Raw genomic sequence first — 18,678 nt, forward strand, 5'->3', positions numbered from 1 at the left:
AGCTCAGAACCTGGAGCCTGCTTTGGATTCTGTGTCTCCCTCTCTCTCTGCCCCTTCCCCGCTCAGGCTCTGTCTCTCAAAAATGAATAAACGTTAAAAAAAAAAGTTTTGTTTTTTTTTAAGTTACCTTCTGTTTCTATGTTGACACCATTAAACCTACCAAGATGTGTGCAGCTGTAACCTAAGTTCTGTCTTCTCCCCCTTTACTATCTCTGCTCCTTTTAAGGAAAACTCTCCTTCATTTCCTCTCCCCTAGTCAAGGACTCCTAGAAGGCCAGAGAAGGAGGAGATTATTGCTGGGGCAACCATTTGCATCAGCATACAAATTTGCTGGAAAAGCTGTTACACAAAACAAAACAAAATAACTCACTGATCACTTGTCTCTCTTCAACTACCAAGTCTCTTTAGAATACAAGTTTTAAAAGGGTTGATCATCCTATCTCTCCACTGCTTTCAAGGATTATCCATGTTACAGCACTTCATTTCTTTCATGACTAAGAATCCATTGTATGGATGCATTACATTTTTAACACTTAGAATTCAACACTGAAGCTATCTGTTACTGGGCTTTTCTCTATGAAAAGATTTATTATTATTAATTCAATCTACTTGTTAGGTCTGTTCAGATTTTATCTTCTTGAGTCAGGTTCATCAGTTTTGTGTCTTTTTAGAAATGTGTGCATTTCATGTAGGTTATCTATTTGTTGGCATAAAATCATTCATAGATCCTCCTAATCCCTTTTTATCTATGCTTTAGGAATGTCTCCTTTTTGTTCCTTATTTTAGTAATCTGAGTTCATTATTTTTTTTTTTCCTCAGTCAGTCTAGCTAATGCTTTGTCAATTTTGTTGATCGTTTTGAAGGACCATCTTCAAAGTTTGTGCTTTTGGTCTCATCCATTTTCATTTGTTTTGAAAAGGTCGCATTTGTTTTTCTATTCTCTATATCATTTAATTCTACTCTCTTGGGGCGCCTGGGTGGCGCAGTCGGTTGAGCGTCCGACTTCAGCCAGGTCACGATCTCGCGGTCCGTGGGTTCGAGCCCCGCGTCAGGCTCTGGGCTGATGGCTCAGAGCCTGGAGCCTGTTTCCGATTCTGTGTCTCCCTCTCTCTCTGCCCCTCCCCCGTTCATGCTCTGTCTCTCTCTGTCCCAAAAATAAATAAACGTTGAAAAAAAAAATTTAATTCTACTCTCATCTTTATTATTGCTTTGTATTTAAACTCTTTCTAATTTCTTTTTCTTTTTCTAATTTCTTTAAAAAAAATTTTTTTTCAACGTTTATTTATTTTTGGGACAGAGAGAGACAGAGCATGAACGGGGGAGGGGCAGAGAGAGAGGGAGACACAGAATCGGAAACAGGCTCCAGGCTCTGAGCCATCAGCCCAGAGCCTGACGCGGGGCTCGAACCCACGGACCGCGAGATCGTGACCTGGCTGAAGTCGGACGCTCAACCGACTGCGCCACCCAGGCGCCCCACTTTTTCTAATTTCTTAAGGTAGAAGTTACTTTATTGAGAATTCCAAGCAGGTTCCACACCACCAGCTCAAGCCCCACTTAGGGCTCAACCTTACAAACTGTGAGATCATGACCTGAGCCGAAATCAAGAGTTGCACACCTAACCGACTGAGCCACCCAGGTCCCTAAGACATATTTTTTTTTTTTAATGTTTATTTATTTTTGATAGAGAGTGGAGTAGGGGCAGAAACAGAAGGGGACAGAGGCTCCAAATTGGGCTCTGTGTTGACAGCAGAGAGCCAGATGTGGAGCTTGAACTCACCAACTGTAAGATTATGACTTGAGCCAAAGTTGGACACTTAACGTACTGAGCCACCCAGGTGCCCCGATTTGAGATAATTTTTTTTAGTTTTATTTTTTTTTAATTTACATCCAAATTAGTTAGCATATAGTGCAACAACGATTTCAGGAGTAGATTCCTTAATGCCCCTTACCCATTTAGACCATCCCTCCTCCCACAACCCCTCCAGTAGCCTTCTGTTTGTTCTCCATGTTTAAGAGTCTCTTATGTTTTGTCCCCCTCCCTGTTTTTACATTATTTTTGCTTCCCTTCCCTATGTTCATCTGTTCTGTGTCTAAAAGTCCTCATATGAGTGAAGTCATATGATATTTGTCTTTCTCTGACAAATGCCCTCTCTAGCATAATACCCTCTAGTTCCATCCACGTAGTTGCAAATGGCAGGATTTCATTCTTTTTTATTGCCAAATAATACTCCATTGTGTATATATATATATATATATATATATATATATATATATATATACACCACCTCTTCTTTATCTATTCATCCATCGATGGACACTTGGGCTCTTTCCATACTTTGGCTATTGTTGATAGTGCTGCTATAAACATTTGGGTGCGTGTGCCCCTTCGAAACAGGATACCTGTATCCCTTGGATAAATGCCTAGTAGTACAATTGCTGGGTCATAGGGTAGTTCTATTTTTAATTTTTTGAGGAATGTCCATACTTTTTTCCAGAGTGGCTGCACCAGTTTGCATTCCCGCTAGCAATGCAGAAGAGATCCTCTTTTTCTGCATCCCGATTTGAGATATTTTTTAAATATGGTCATTAAAAAATATAAATCCCCCTTTAGGCATGACTTTAGCTGAGTTTCATAAGTATTAGTATGTTGTGTTTCCATTTTCATTTATCTCAAAGTACTTTTTAATTTTCCTTGTTACTTCTTTGATCCATGGTTACTTAGGACTGTTTTTAATTCCCACATATTTGTGATTTTTCCCAAATTTCTTTGTTAACGATTTCTAATTTTATTCCATTGTAGTCAGAGAACATATGTATTATTTCAGTAATTTTTATTTTTCTTAAAATTTTTCTTAAAAGCAATATCTACATCCAAAGTGTGACTCAAACCCATTACCCCAAGATCAAGAGTAGCACATTCCACTGACTGAGCCAGACAGGGCCCCTAATTTCAACAATTTTTTAATTTACTGAGGCTTTATGGTATACCATATGATTTATTCCAGAGAATGTTCCATGTGCACTTGAGAAGAATGTGTATTTTACTTTGTTGGGTGGAATTATCATCTATAGATATTTCTTAGATCTAGTTGGTTTACAGTGTTTTCTATTTCCTTGGTGATCTTCTGACTTGCTTTTCAGTTACTGAAAATGAGGGGCTGAAAATTCCAACTATTGTTGGAACTATTCCAACTATTCCAAATATTGTTGAACTATTTCTCTCTTCAATTCTGCCAGTTTTTGCTTCATGTTTCTTGGGGTTCTGTTGCTAGGTGCATATTTTTATAACTGTTATACCTGCTTGATGGATTGATCTCTTAACCATTATAAATGTCCTTCTTTGCCTGTAGTAACAATTTTTTTTCTTGAAGTCTATTTTGTCTAATATTACTATGGTCACTCAAGCTCTCTTTGAGCTACTATTTGCATAATTCCCATGCAAAAAACATAGTTCCCATATTTTTACTTTCACTTATTTGTATCTTTGCATCTAAACTGTGTCTCTTGTAGATAATATAAAGTTGGATTATGGTTGATTTGTTATTTATTTTGCCAGTCTCTGCTTTTTTGGTCGTAGTATTTAATCCATTTATATTTAATGAAATTACTGAGAAGGTAGGATTTATGTCTGTAATTTTGCTATTTGTTTTCTATATGCTCTATATCTACTTCCCCTATTTCTTCATTATTGCCTTTTTGTTAAATAGATATTTTCTAGGGTACGTTTTAGGTCCCTTGTCTCTTTTACTGTATATTTAAAGTTATTTTCTCAGTGGTTGATGTGTCTTGGTGTAGATCTCTTTGAGTCTGTCCCACTTAGAGTTTGTTGGACTTCTTGGATGCATTTAAAATTTTTTTTATTTATTTTTTATTTGAGAGAGAGAGAGCACATATATGAATGGGGGAGAGGGACAGAGTCTTAAGCAGGCTCCTCAGTCAGCATGGAGCCCAATGTGGGGCTTGATCCCATGACCCTGAGATCATGACCCAAGCCAAAATCAAGAGTTGGACACTTGGGGGGCACCTGGGTGGCTCAGTTGGTTAAGCATCCAACTTCAGCTCAGGTCATGATCTCATGGTTCATGAGTTTGAGCCCCATGTCAGGCCCTGTGCTGACAGCTCAGAGCCTGGATCCTATTTCAGATTCTGTGTCTCCCTCTCTCTCTGACCCTCCCCTGCCCACCTTTGTCTCTCTCTCAAAAATAAACATTTAAAAATTAAAAAAAAAAAAAAAGTTAGACACTCGGCTGACTGAGCCACCCAGGCGTTCATTCTTGGATGCATTTAATGTTTTTCATCAAAGTGGAAAGTTTTGGGCTGCAATTTCTTTCAATATGATTTCTGCCTCTTTCTCTCCTCTCTTCTAGGATTCTTGTTATATATATGTTGGTAAACATATACATATCTGGAGCACTGTTCATTTTTCTTCATTCTTTTCGTTCCTCAGACTGGATGATCTTGATTGATTTCAGAATCACTGATTCTTCCTTTTGCCAGCTCAAACCTGCCTTTGAACACCTCCACTGAATTTTTCATTTGCACTAATGTACTCTTTAATGTCAAAATTCCTACCAGGTTCTATTTAAAAAACAATTTGTATCTCTTTAATGATATTCTCTCTCTGCTGACACATCATTCTCATCATTCTTTCAGTTCTTTAAACATTTTAGATAGTCTTGTGTATAAGACCAATGCCTGGGCTTCCTCAGGGATGGTTTCTACTGATTGCCTTTTCCTTCCATGGGCCATACTTTTTTATTTCTTTGCATGCCCCATAATTCGGGTTGAATATCGGAAAATTTTAATAATATAATGGGGCAACTTTGGAAGCCAGATACTCTATCCTCTGCAGGGTTTATAGTTGCTGTTTATTCTTTAGAGTTTCCTGAAATAATTCTGTAAAGGCTATATTCTTTGATGTGTGGTCAGTGAAGTCTCTGCTGTTAGCTTAGTGGTTAACTAATGATTGACAGATTTCCTTAAACACTTGGACTAGTAACTCTCCCAGCCTTTGCCAAGGGGTTGTGTGTGTGTGTGTGTGTGTGTGTGTATTGGGCATGCCTTCATGCCCAGGAAGGCAGTTTACAGCTCTGCATTAATCCTTCCTGCTTCTGAAGATCCTCCTGGTCATATAAGCTGAGGCAATTTAGGTCTCCCCAGGCATGCACAGAGCCCTATACATGTGTGTGGCCTTCTATAGTCTTCAGAAACTTTTCACAACTTCCAATGGACATCTCATTCCTCACCTTTTCCTTCTAAGTTTTTTGGTTGGCTTGTTGTTCGTTCCAACTCGTGTAGTCTACTCAGGAAATTGAGGTGCTAAATAAACAATTGCTGCTGATTATTTTTAACAAACTCACCCAGGGAAAAGGTTGTTTACACTGGGCACACTTTGAGAAATGTCAAAGACAAGCCCTGAGATAAGGACTTAGATGGAACTGCCAGACAGGTCAAATAATGACAATTCACTGGGAAAGGGGCTTTGGAGGAGCTCCAACCCCACTCTGTACCCTCCCATGGTTGCTAAACTCCTGGGTTTCACCATGATTGTGGGGCTTTTCATTTCCAAGGCTACCATGGAGCTAGGAAAAGGGGGATGAAAATAGAGCAATTTAAAACATCACAAAACTTGCTGTTCTTACCAAAGTGCAACCATTTTTCTTTAATAAATATTTCTGGATTGTTGCAAACCTTTGGTTAACTTCCAGACAGTTTCTGCCAGTGTTCCCATTGCTTTCATGGAGAGACAATTTTCAGAGGACAGCAACACTCAATCTGCCTTTGGGGATGCTTTGGGGAAGACATCTTTAAAATATCACTGAACCTCTGGGGCTAATGGGATAACCCCATCTTCTTTAAGGAGAAGGGGCAGCTACTGACAGCAAGCAGGACCAGCCTCCAAGAGAAGTCCTCCACAAGCTTTGAACCTGTCCACTCTCAGGATCCTAAATAGTTTCCTGCTCCGGTCCATGTGTACTTGTCCCTGCACCCTGCCTGTGCAATCTACATGGTGTCTAGTGGGTATGTGTTATGTAGCATATCAGAAACTTGTTTGGAGTGCTTAACCAGCCAGGGTTTGCATTTATGGAAGGCCCTTTCTCTGTGTCAGAAGTGTGTTTATGGAGTGAAAGCAGCCATATATGGGAAAGATGTCCAGAGCATTCAGCCTCATCATGCATGAAGTCACAAGTTAACTATAGTTTACATAAATGACACTAACTGCCAGAGGTGTGCAAGACTTACCATATACCTGGCCTTAGTAAAGTCTTAGTAAAGACTTCATGGCCTTCTGGCTGATTGTAGAATCCTTTCAGAAAGCCCCTCTACCTCCTCCCTTCTCACAACCGTGGGACTCATCTGGCAATCTGCATCATGATTCAGACAATATACAAGACATGTAAGACATGGACTGGATTTGGGCTGTGGAAATTGTTCCAACGCTTCACCCTAGAAGAGCTCATTACACTTTCAAAAGACAATCTGTTGGCTTATGTATTCAGTAACACGCTGGGGTCAGCCAACAATGGCCACATCTGGCTTGTGTTTGTGTGTACTAAAAAAAAGAAATAAAAATAAAAATAATTTAAAAGTAGGCTCCATGACCAGCATGTAGCCCAATGCGGGGCTTGAACTCATGACCCCGAGATCAAGACCTGAGTTGAGATCGAGAGTCAGACACTTACCCATCTGAGCCACCCAGATGCCTCTGTTTTAAATTTTTAAAGAGTTGGTTAAAAAAAAAAAAAGAAGAAGAATATGCAACAAAGAACCTGTTTGGTTTGCAAAGCCTAGAATATTTACTAATCTGACCCTTTCCAAAAAAAGTCTGTCTACCTCTGAGTAACAAAGTCATGGATTCAAATAGCCAGTGCTCTCCTAGGACAGTCAACAACCACAATAAGATGATAGAACCCAAGGGCACAAAAATACTTGAAATATTACTTTACTTTAATGCTCTGGGAATTTTAAACATTCATAAAATCACCTTATTTTCAGAAGTCATTTCCTCTTAGGTACAGATCCTGTGTTCAGGATCAGAGACAAGTGTGTCACTGCATTTTTGCCACAGCAGCCACATGCTGCAGGAAACCTAACTCTGGCACCTTGTCTTCTCTAGTAGAGTCCCCCCCATGCCCACAACAGGGCTGGGTCCACACGTGCTGGACACAACCTTGGCTGTCAATGAAAACACCCTCTGGGAGCTTCACCGCTGCTTGCGGATTCCGTGGATCCCATACGTTTCCAGCACTGCTAAGTCTGAGATAATGATCCTGAGGCACTAGTTTGAAACATCAAGTCAGCTGGGAAGTATGCCGGCACCTGCTCCACTGTATCCTACAGACACGGAGGCACTTCAATGTTCTGGGTAAAATCGAGTTTAGGATTACGCCAGGAGTTAAGTGTGAGGGAAGGGGCTTTCCTCTCAAGCGTTAATAATCTTAACACATATTTAACAGATTTATAAATTCCTGTCTGTTTACATTTGTTGTCAGGGCTTCACAAACTGTGTGAGTAAATGAAAGCACGTTTGCGTTTACAAATGCTGGGACAGGAAGCAAAAAGAGAACGTGCTTAGACAGCAGTTGCCTGTATCAGGGCAACAACATGGTCGTTCTTAAAGGAATGCCTATCCTTCCAAAAGGAACTTTAAAAAAAAAAGTCCTAGGCCTTATCTGATTATTCTAAGGTAATAATGCATTTGTCTTTCCTTCTCAAGCAGTGGTTGAAGGCATCTCAGAGCATACTGATGCCTGACGTTTGGATTCGATTGGTCAGAGGTGGGAGAGAGGGGGAGGGTGTAGACACCAACATTTTTTAAAAGCTTCCCCAGTGAGTCCAGCATACCGTCAACACTGAGAACCTTGGTACTACAGGTTCTCGAGTCTTCCTAATTTCACCTGTCCTCACTAAACGCCCTTGAGGTAGTCCCTGGGTCAGGCAACAATTTCTTCCATGAGATAAGAAACTAAGGCACAGTGAGGTTAACGAGTTCATCTCACACTGTGCAGCTAAATGACACCACCAAGACTGGAATCATCTCCAAATAAAGAACACCTCCTCCCCCAGCAACTGGCGACATGTACTCGGACTGCACATATAAAGACTAACTGAAGAGCGAGGCATAACCATCTGTGCCAAGGATATCATGGAAGGGTATGGAACAGTTCGGAGGCAACCATCCCACTTGATTGAAAATAAATGCATAAAATAGATACTTATTTGAAACCATGTGAGGAATGAAGCAGAACCTTCTTTTTAAAGCCTTACTTCCCTCACGTATATGCTACTGATTTAAATTTCTTAGAAAATCCATCAAGATCCATGAACTTCCAACATCTATTCTTAGCTCTGTCACTGTAAGCGCTGGAAAACTCTCAAATGTCCCTTTAATTTGGGTCAAAAAGATTGTTACAAATCTGCGTTCACATGTGATAGCACTACAGAAACCTCCATGCTTTCCCCAAAACCAGTCCACAGAGACCTCCCAAGGACTCAGACACTTAGACTTTCTAGACACTAACCCAACAGTGCTGGGCCTCCAAGACTGACCTCCACCACTAACTGTTTTATTTTGCTCTGGATGCAAACCTCATTATCTGTTTCTGGGTAACCACCCGGGCTTTTGTCTTGTAATTCCAAATTCACAGAAAAGCTAAACCAGCTGGGTCCTTCTCCTTCACCCCGACATAATGCCATCACATCCTACACCCACTGCTGCATCTATGAAATATTCCTTTCTTCACTGTAAGCTCCCACATCTCATCATGTTTGAGGAGGCGTTGCTCTCTTTTCTCTTTTTAAAAGTCTCCCTGACTACAGAACTGTTGTCTGGTGACAAGTAGAAAGAATACTGGAGCACATATATACACGCAGGAAGAACACAGCATGTATTGGACAGGGGGCCTGCTGTGGTTCCCAGCACACTCTATGGAGGACCTGTTCAGTCAGCTCACACTGAACGCAAGTAGCATCTTGTTCTTCCCACTGGTAGTGATGCAGCCTCCTGAAAAATCTACAGAATATTTGATCCAGTAAATGGAAACTACACCTAATAGGACACATTTGTTGACCTATAAGATGCTCTGTGGAGCTCTGAAACCATGTCTTTCCCAGGCCAGACATACACCCGTTCGGAGCCTCACCCTGATGTCAAGAGGCAGAAGCAGAGAAAAGAACAAAACCCTGGAACAAAACCTCTTCCAGCTCCTGCAGGAGGTGCTTGGAGAGCAAGAAAATGGAGGAAAGCCACCTGGGTCTGGGGCAGTGCCACCTGGTGGCGGCGGTGGGGTGTGTGTGGAATTCTACTCTCCTGCCCCCTAGAGGGGTTTTTACAAAAGTCAAAACAGCAACAACAATAACAACAACAACAACAACAAAAAGAGAACAAAAGGGAACTTTGCAAAAGTGCATGTAGAGTTCTGGTTAAAACCAAGATAACTGAGAATCATCATATTTCAAAGATCCACCATACCCAACTATTAAGTAAAGCAAGACATCGTGTTTTTTTCTCTCTCATGCTTATTTGATGCTTATGTTGTGGCAAACTTGCTGTTTGGTTTCTAAAACATGCACAGAGCAGATCGAGAGCAGCATTTGCCGTTTTGGTGCCCAGCCCACAGCAACCCTGACAGGTGACTGACCAAACACCATCAGGAACGTGGTGAGGAAAACCCCCTTTGCCGCGAGGTGGCGCCTAGCACGGAACCAAGGACTGTTGGTGCATGCTTGTCCAGACTCCCACGGGCAGGGTGCTGTGGAGAGGGATGGGCGGGGAACACATCGGCCACCTCCCCGAAAGCTATCACATCCGATCCCTGTCCCAGACAAAAGGGTTGCAGCTGGGCATAGAGCTAAGGCACTAAGGCTGCAGCAGGTGGAAAGACACCAACCAAAGGTCCAACAGTCTCGATCCCCAGGGAGGAGAGGCGCTGCTCACAATGCTGCCTTAGGATAAAAATTGGATTTTTTTTTTTTTTTAAAGAACGAGAACATAAAATAATCAAGTCCCTGTCTTTTCCCCTTAGAAGAATATTGTACTCTCCCCTCAGAGAAGTTTGCCGCGGTTTTCACATCTCGACAGCAGTGCTGCGAGCGCCACCTGGGAACCCCTGAGCAACCACTCTTCGGGGAAGTCGCCTTTTTTCCTCATGCTCTCTCTTCGATCACGGCTTGGCCGGTTGCCTCTCTTTCTCCAGTTCTGGCTTGGGAACGAGCGATCCTGACCTTTCACCTTCCCCTGGAGCAGGAGCTCATGCTTCTTCTGAGGCAGCTCTGGGCGCCTCCCTGGGTCACAGCTTGATGAACGCGGCCGGCTGGACCTGCTGTGGCTCCACGTCTGGGGGCGGGAAGACACTGGATATGGCTATGTCCACGATGCCCTGGCACAGTTCTGCATAGAGCTTCCTGAAACGGGTTTTTAGAAATATCACTGAAGATGTTCATCAAAACGCACATGAAAAGTCATGATGTTTATCACCAGGACCTGCCCTAGATGTTCCATCTCGTGACCAAATTTATAAAACTGGTTTCCACCGTACATACGAATGCTGCACGAGGCATGGCATGAAGATAAAGCACCCCGTTAACAAACATTTCTAGAAGGTCTCAGGTGAACAAACAGCTCCTGCTCTCACCGGCAGGAAAGACGGGCAATTTTCAAGGGTAAGTCTTTCATCTGGCCTGTCTGCAGTGGGTATACTGCCCCCTCTCCGTGTGGCTGAGGAAACTCCAGGAAAGACAGCTAAGGAGTCACCCAGGAGTGACAGCTAAGCCAAGATCTGGAGAACGAGTGAAGTCAGACAAACAGTAGATGACGGGGGTGGGGGCTGAGTGGCTCAGTCAGTTAAGTGTCTGACTTCGGCTCAGGTCATGATCTTGCGGTTCACAAGCTCGAGGCCCGTGTTGAGCTCTGTGCTGACAGCTCAGAGCCCGGAGCCTGCTTTGGATTCTGTGTCTCTGCCTTACTCTCTGCCCCTTCCCTGCTCATGTTCTGTCTCTCTCTCAAAAATAAGTAAAAACATTTTTAAAAATTTAGAAAAGAGGATGGAGGAGAGGAGAGACAGACCCAAAAAGGCAGAAGGAGGCGGAAAACAGGGAAGGGGAGAGGAGAGAAAGAGAGAACATGTTGGGGGAGGGGGAAAAGAGGGGCGGCGCCCATGGAAGGAGCAGTGTGCACGGAGAGTGGGTTTTACAGGGGCAAGAGCAGAAGAGGACGTCCCTGTTGGAGGCTCTTGGCAAAAGCGTCCACGGTGATGGAGGATGACCTGTGGGAGAGCGAGGGCAGGGAAGGTGGATGGCAGGGGACTGCCAAGGCTGGAGGCCAAGCTGACAAGCCTCAAGCCAGAATCTGAGGGTAATGGAGAGAAGGAGGCCGGATCTGGGTCGGGATTCCAGCTTAGATTCTGTGCAGAGGGGAGGTGGTCATTCACGGGGACGGGAGAGCCTGGGGCAAGGGGTGCCTCTCGGACAGCCACAGACATCCTTGCAGGACGGTGGGCAGGCCGGTGCAGACACTGGTCTGGAACTTTGGCTGTGATGCAATTTGGTGGTTTTAAAATTATGAAGTTGAATAAGATCACGTTCAGAGAAAGCGTAATAGAGAAGACAAACAGCCAGGGCGATGAGGAACAGGGGGCCAATCTTGCCCACCCCTCCTCAGGCAAACCCTCCCGGTACAGAGTGTGCCTGAAGCCACAACAGAAGAGCGTCTCAGCAAGGTGTGAGCAGCTGCCTCAAACACTGCCGAGAGGCTCAGGGAAGTGCAGACAGAAAGGGGCCGCTGGACTTGGGCAACGTGGACTGGGCTGGGGACCTTAGAGCAGTTTCTATGGGATGGAGGGGACAGCATCCAGCCCAGAATGATCCACGGCATGCATGAGGGCAGAGGAAGAGGAGACGGCCTGAGCAGGCGCTGCTTTCTAGAAGTCTGGCTCTGACCCGAGTGGGGAGGAGGAGTCTCTGGAGCAGGACATGGCATCAGGGGAGGGCTCTTTTCTGACAGCTGTGGAAATCTGCTGTGCACCCACGTGCTGATGGGAACCACACCCTGAAGGGGGAGAAAGGATGATACTGTGAATGAGGAAGGCCAGGGACGTAGGACAGGAGTGGGGATAGGGCACGGAGCACGAGGGAGGACAGAACCTTTACTGCAAGGACAGGGGAAAACGGGCAGGCTGAGGTGGATCTGGTGAAGAGAAGATGTGAGCCAGCCTGCTCTCCCCCTTGCTTCAGTCTGCTCACCTCTCCTTCCTCCTTCCGACTCAGTTCCAAACACCACCCCTCAACAGCAGCCCTTTGCTCAATGATATTACCGTTCACATCCTTTACCACGGATAAAATGTCCCAGCTTGTAATCTGTATTTGTCTGGTCCTCTGTCATGCCCGCAGTCTCTCTAAGGGCAGGGTCTGCACCTCTGCTCATGACTGTGACTCAGGGCCCAGTACGGGGCCTGGCGAGTTGGGGGTACTAACGAGTACTGGTTGGCTGAAGGGAGTGCCGAACAAGACGAATCACACCCGCCATGTCACAGCCACTGAGCACGTGGCAAAGGCCTGGCTCCTAATGAAAGAGCTACTTGTGTGTTAATACTGCCCCTTGTAGGCTTGGGACTTTCTCCTAAACCTGTGGAGGAAGATCACCTCAGCTCCTCCAGGACATGGATATGGGGAACCACGGAGGGGTTTCGACCTGATGAAAGTGAATCTTTAGAAAAACCAGCAGCATATGAGGATAAGGTCCGTCTGACTTTCCCTTACATCTAAGGCCTCCATCATGCTTTTGAGGGCACATTCTGTTCATCTGTGCAACTCCCATAGCGCCTGGCATGGGGCATGGTTCCACTGGATGCTATGTCCCCCTTCTGAAGGCTCTCCCCTCCTCCCCTTGGTGCATGTGACACTCTTCTCTTGCATACCATTTCTAGCTCCACTGTGCCTACAATGCCTTCTCAGAACACTTCTTGCCCAGGGAGCCCCTCGATTTCTTGGTCATCACCGTCCCGGTCCACTCACAGGACCTGCTCCCTGAACCAGTCACACAAGAGGGTCTCCTCTGGCAGTTTTTTAGCTTTGTTGAAACTTTCATAGCAACTACTGCCCACTTGAGCACAGACTACTGCTCAACACACATGGGGGAATTAGGAAGGACTGACTCAGCAAAGCCCCCTGACCCCCGCCAGCCAGGGTCCGGCCAAAGGATATCCTCCCTGACAGCAGTTACATGGTCTACACTTGAACACTTTGGTAACGGGAACTCACTACCTTGCCAAGATAGGCTATTCCTACTGTGGAACCAACTTCCCATTTGTTAAAACGCAGTGGTGTTCAGGCTTACTGGGCACAAGCTGGGGCGCCGTTGACCTCAATGAGCCAGACCTTCAGCTCCTCGTCCACCATGAAGTCAAAGCCAAAGAGCTGGAAGCTCTGGTAAGGGAGGTGCCTGGTGCTGATGGCGGGCTCCACGCTCATGAGGCAGCTTCTGTGGGGCAGAGTGGGAGAGCTCACTGAGAACGGATTGGTTGAGGGAGAAGGAACACAGAAGACATACTTGGATGATTTTATATCAAAAGTGCTGATAAAAATCCACTTTGACTTAGTTTTTATTTTATTAAAAAATTTTTTAAATGTTTTATTTATTTTTGAGAGAGGAAGAGAAAGAGGGCGAGTGAGCAAGCAGGGCAGGGACAGAGAGAGAGGGAGACACAGAATCCAAAGCAGGCTCCAGGCTCTGAGCTATCAGCACAGAGCCTGACACAGGGCTCAAACTCACAAGCAGTGAGATCATGACCTGAGACGAAGTCGGACGCTTAACCAAATGAACCGCTCAGGTGCCGTGAGATTTTATTTTTAGGTAATCTCTACACCCAACACCCAGCTCGAACTCACAACCCAGAGATCAAGAGCTGCACACTCCACAGAGACAGTTGGGTGCCCCAATTCTCTCTTTTAAATTTGTTACCAACAGATTATTCAAGACAATACTACTTATCAAGCTATTTGTCAGAAAACTCTGCAGTCCTGTTCTTACAGGTAGGGGCTGCTTTCCTACCACAGCGCTGAGTCACCGTGGCCCGTGGATTCCTCCAACAGTAGGGCTGCTGCCATATTTGTTTGTAATAAATAAAACACTCCCACGCATTTTTGCCATATGAAAGAAATGGACTGCCATTTGGTGAAGGGCAGAATTTGCAGTGAAGCTGGCCTCATTCATTTCTTCCACTAGCTCCAGTTCTAATGCCAAATTATTACTAATTAAAAGAATTCATTTCTTTCACTGGCTCCAGTTCTAATTCTTTCACTAGCTCCAGTTCTAATGCCAAATTATTACTAATTAAAAGATTTAAATATTGAAATAGAAAATAGAATTATTATGAACACCACTACTGTTCAAAAAAATTGGGAAAAAACACAAACACAAAAAAGTTCAAAGTCAATCTCAGAAAATGAGTAAGTACATGAGATCTAAGGTCGGGGGGCTAAGGCCAAAATTTGGAACAAGTTTTTTTTTAACCTCTCTGGGCCAAGCTTTGATTTCTTTATCCATAAAGGAAGGGGTAAAAATAATACCTAGTCCTAGTGCTGGGATAGTTCAATGAAATAATTTATAAAGAACCTATGAATAATAAATCACTGTTTTCCAGAATAACCATCCCAGACAACCTATGCTATTTCTGTTTTATGAAGACCTTCCCTGATTTTTCCCTCAACTGAATGTTGGGGCAAAATATCTATTCTAGTAATAAAATATGTTATGACAACTCTAAGATTACCAGGAATGGCTTTCCTCCTACACAACTGTATGTTTAGAAGGAAAAATAAAGAAATTGGCTTCCATGTGACTGACTCCATAATGTATCTGTACAGGTAGTTTGTGACTAATGACATTAAAGAACTGGGACCTCTAAAAAAAAGAAAAGAAAAGAAAAGAAAAGAAAAGAAAAGAAAAGAAAAGAAAAGAAAGAACAAACGAACTGGGACCTCTGTGAACTTGGAGCCGGGGTCTTGCTCCCCCGACTTCCCTCCATCTCGACCCTCTCCAAGTGTCAACTTACTTTTTCTCCCCCTGAAAAGGAAAATATTTCTATGCATATATTTAAACCTTTAAATATAATTTTGGTCAGTTAGCCATTTAACAACCAACTGGAATAAAATTTTCTTCTCTCATTCATTTTTAACCTACACTGGTAAGGCACATACCACATTTTTTTCCGTATCTTTATCTCTACTATGAAAGAATACCCTTAACTTTTTTTTAAACATTTTTACACATGACATTTGTTTTATTTTTATTTTATTTTTTTCTTTCAGTTTATTTATTTATTTATTTATTTATTTATTTATTTATTTATTTTTAATTTTTTTTTTAACGTTTATTTATTTTTGAGACAGGGAGAGACAGCATGAATGGGGGAGGGTCAGAGAGAGAGGGAGACACAGAATGTGAAGCAGGCTCCAGGCTCTGAGCTGTCAGCACAGAGCCTGATGCGCGGCTCGAACTCACGGACCGCGAGATCATGACCTGAGCCGAAGTCGGATGCTTAACCGACTGAGCCACCCAGGCGCCCCGAGTTTATTTTTTTGAGAGAGAGCAAGCAGAGGAGGGACAAAGGGAGAGAGGGGGAGAGAGAATTTCAAGCAGGCTTTGTGCTGTTAGCACAGGCCAAGGTGGGGTCCAATGCCATGAACCATGAGATCATGACCTGAGCTGAAACCAAGAGTTGGACTATCAACCAACTGAGCCACCCAGGCGCCCCTTATTTTATTAAAAAAATTTTTTTAAACATTTTAATTCATTTTTGAGAGACAGGGACAGAGCGTGAGTCAGGGAAGGGCAGAGAGAGAGGGAAACACAGAATCCAAAGCAGGCTCCAGGCTCTGAGTGGTCAGCACAGAGCCTGATGCAGGGCTGGAACTCACGAATCACAAGATCATGATCTGAGCCAAAGTTGGACGCTTAACCAACTTAGCCACCCATGTACCCCAAATGTTTGTTTATTTTTGAGAGAGAAAGAGAGAGGGAAAGAGCGTGTGCACACGTGGACGCGCTTGCCCATGCGTGAGAGGGGGAGGGGTAGAGAGCAAGGGAGTCAGAAGACCCAAAGCGGACTCTGCACTGATAGCAGAGAGCCCTATGTGGGACTCACAAACCCACAAACCAAGAGATCATGACCTGAGCCAAAGCTGGACGCTTAAGTGTCTGAGCCACCCAGGCGCCCCTAACTTTTGTTTAATTAAAATATCCTTTCCAATATTATAATTAAGAAAACATTTAAATTTAATAGATGTTCATGATAGAAAGAAAGAAAGAAAGAAAGAAAGGGAAAGAAGGAAAGAAAAGAAAGAACCCCAACAAAGTGAAAGAAACATGCTCAAACAGATAAAGGAAAAACCGAGAGCCAGAAGCAAATCAAAATTAAGTATTTTTTTTAATTTGCTGGAAGCTCAAGATTAATAATTCACTTTAAAGAATTTTTTTCATCATTGGAGACTTTATACAGTACATCTTTTTTCAGCAGGAGTGGGAAGTTAGGGGGAGGCTAGCAGGGGGAAAAAAACCACACACATACATGCGTAAGAGCTGTTGGGAGCATTTATAGCACCAAAGTAGCAGCACTCTCTGAACTGTACAGAACAATGGGGGAGTGGTGATGGTGGTGGTGGTATAACAAATATCTAATAAATCTTTTGCCTAAAATAGGAAATCTTTCCTCAGCATACTTGATTTCTCTGGTGTCAGAATTCTAAGCACCTACAATCCCTGAAGGAATGGGACTCTATAATTATTCTGCCAGACTCTATAGTAGAATACATTAAGGAAAAAGTCTCAGTCATTGTGACAGGTGGTAATGACAGGACAGATAAGAGACCAACAGAACAGAATGGAGATCACACACATAAAGGATCACCTGATTTATAACAAAACCTCACCAAAATACAGTGAGGAAAGGTCAGCCTTATGCACAAATGGTCCTGGGTCAATGGGATACCCCATAGAGAAACATGACACTTGACATATAACAATTCAGGTAGATTATAGGTCTAAAATATAAAAGATAAAGACCAAGATGTCCATCGACTATAGAAGGGATAAATCATGTAATAATCACACAATGAAATATCACACAGCAGTAAAAAAGGTAAATTACTCCTATGCAACAATACAGATGAAACTCATAGGTATAATTGTGAAAAAAGTTGAACAGGAAACAGGAAATACAGTATAATTCCATTTACATAAAGTGTAAGAGTAAGCAAAAGGAGGGTAATAAAAGTCAGAAGAGTGGCTATCAGTGGCATGAAGTATATATTTTGAGGGAGTTCAAGAAAGTATTCTGAGGTGCTGTAAATATTTTATATCATGATTCGTGTAATGATTATCTGAGTATGCGTATAATTAGAAGTTCACCACACTGTACACTTAAGATGTATGGAATTTACCATACACATGTTATACCTCAACTTAAAAAAAATCTCTATTGGGGGCTCCTGGGTGGCTCAGTCGGTTAAGCATCCGACTTCGGCTCAGGTCACGATCTCGCGGTTCGTGAGTTCAAGCCCTGCGCCAGGCTCTGTGCTGATGGCTCAGAGCCTGGAGCCTGTTTCAGATTCTGTGTCTCCCTCTCTCTCTGACCCTCCCTCGTTCATGCTCTGTCTCTCTCTGTCTCAAAAATAAATAAACGTTAAAAAAATTAAAAAAAAATCTCTATTGGATTTAGTAAACTATAATAAATGAGTAATAGCACTAAAAAATTATTTGCAGGCATATCAAGAAACAGGACCGAGAGAAAAAACAGACAACAGAAGCAAACATGTAAGTCAGGGGTTGGCAAACTTTTTCTACAAAGGACCAGACAGTAACTATTTTAGATTTTGAAGGCTACAGAGAGTTTCTGCTACATATTCTTCTATTTCTAAAAAATCTTTCAAAAATGTAAAAACCACTTTTAGCTTATGGTTTATATGAAAACGGGCTTTAGGTTGGATTCGGCCCATAGGACATAGTTTGCTAACCTCTACTACAGGTAATTCAGATTTCAGACTAATCAAATGAAGATGTTAAAGAATCACTGTTAACATGTTCAAGACGATATAAGACAAGTGGGAAATTTCACAAGAGAACTATAATCTAAAAAGGGTCAAATGGAAATTCTAGAACCGGAAAGCACAATCCCTAAAATCAAGAGCTCAAGAGATGAGTTATCAACACATTGGCATTTTCCTTTTTCCTTTCTAAACAGGTTTCAATTGCTAAAGGAAGAGACCAAATGATACACAAAAACCATGGGAGAAATATGAGACAGTGAAAAGGATTGGTACCATGTAATTACAGTCCCAGAGGAAAGAAGAATGGGACAAAAGCCAAAAGGGAAAAGATGGCGGCCATGAATATTCCAAAACAAATAAAAGACCTGTAGCTGCAGATTCAAGAAGCACTATGACACGTAGGCAGCAATAAGTACAAAGACAAGTATACACAACTCACAGTAACACTTATAAAAATGGATGAAAATAAATCTTCAAAACAGAGAAATGACACAGAGCAAGCTAAAATTGTTGCTGACACCTCAAAGGAAGAGACAGAAGCCAGAAAGAGACAGAAGCCAGAGACAATGGCAAGCCATCTTCAAAGTGTTTAAAAAAAAAAAAAAAAAGATTTTGCTGATCTAGAAATCCATTTCC

General features: G+C 42.9%; 1 protein-coding gene across 2 annotated transcripts in view; it reads right to left on the minus strand.

The window, feature by feature from the left end:
* Positions 1-6,927: 6,927 nt before the first annotated feature.
* TTL (tubulin tyrosine ligase) overlaps positions 6,928-18,678 on the minus strand; it is a 39,580-nt gene continuing 27,829 nt past the window's right edge. Inside the window, exons 6-7 of one of the 2 annotated variants that reach the window (XM_011281173.3) lie at positions 13,334-13,477; positions 6,928-10,404 (exon numbers count right to left, since the gene is read on the minus strand). In XM_011281173.3, coding sequence (XP_011279475.1) covers positions 10,290-10,404; positions 13,334-13,477 — 259 coding nt within the window. In that variant the 3' untranslated portion in view covers positions 6,928-10,289. The remainder of the gene's footprint in view (positions 10,405-13,333; positions 13,478-18,678) is intronic. The other variant, XM_019827581.3, reaches the window with a different exon arrangement.

Source organism: Felis catus, chromosome A3, assembly GCF_018350175.1.
Source record: "Felis catus isolate Fca126 chromosome A3, F.catus_Fca126_mat1.0, whole genome shotgun sequence".
Lineage (NCBI taxonomy): Eukaryota > Metazoa > Chordata > Mammalia > Carnivora > Felidae > Felis > Felis catus.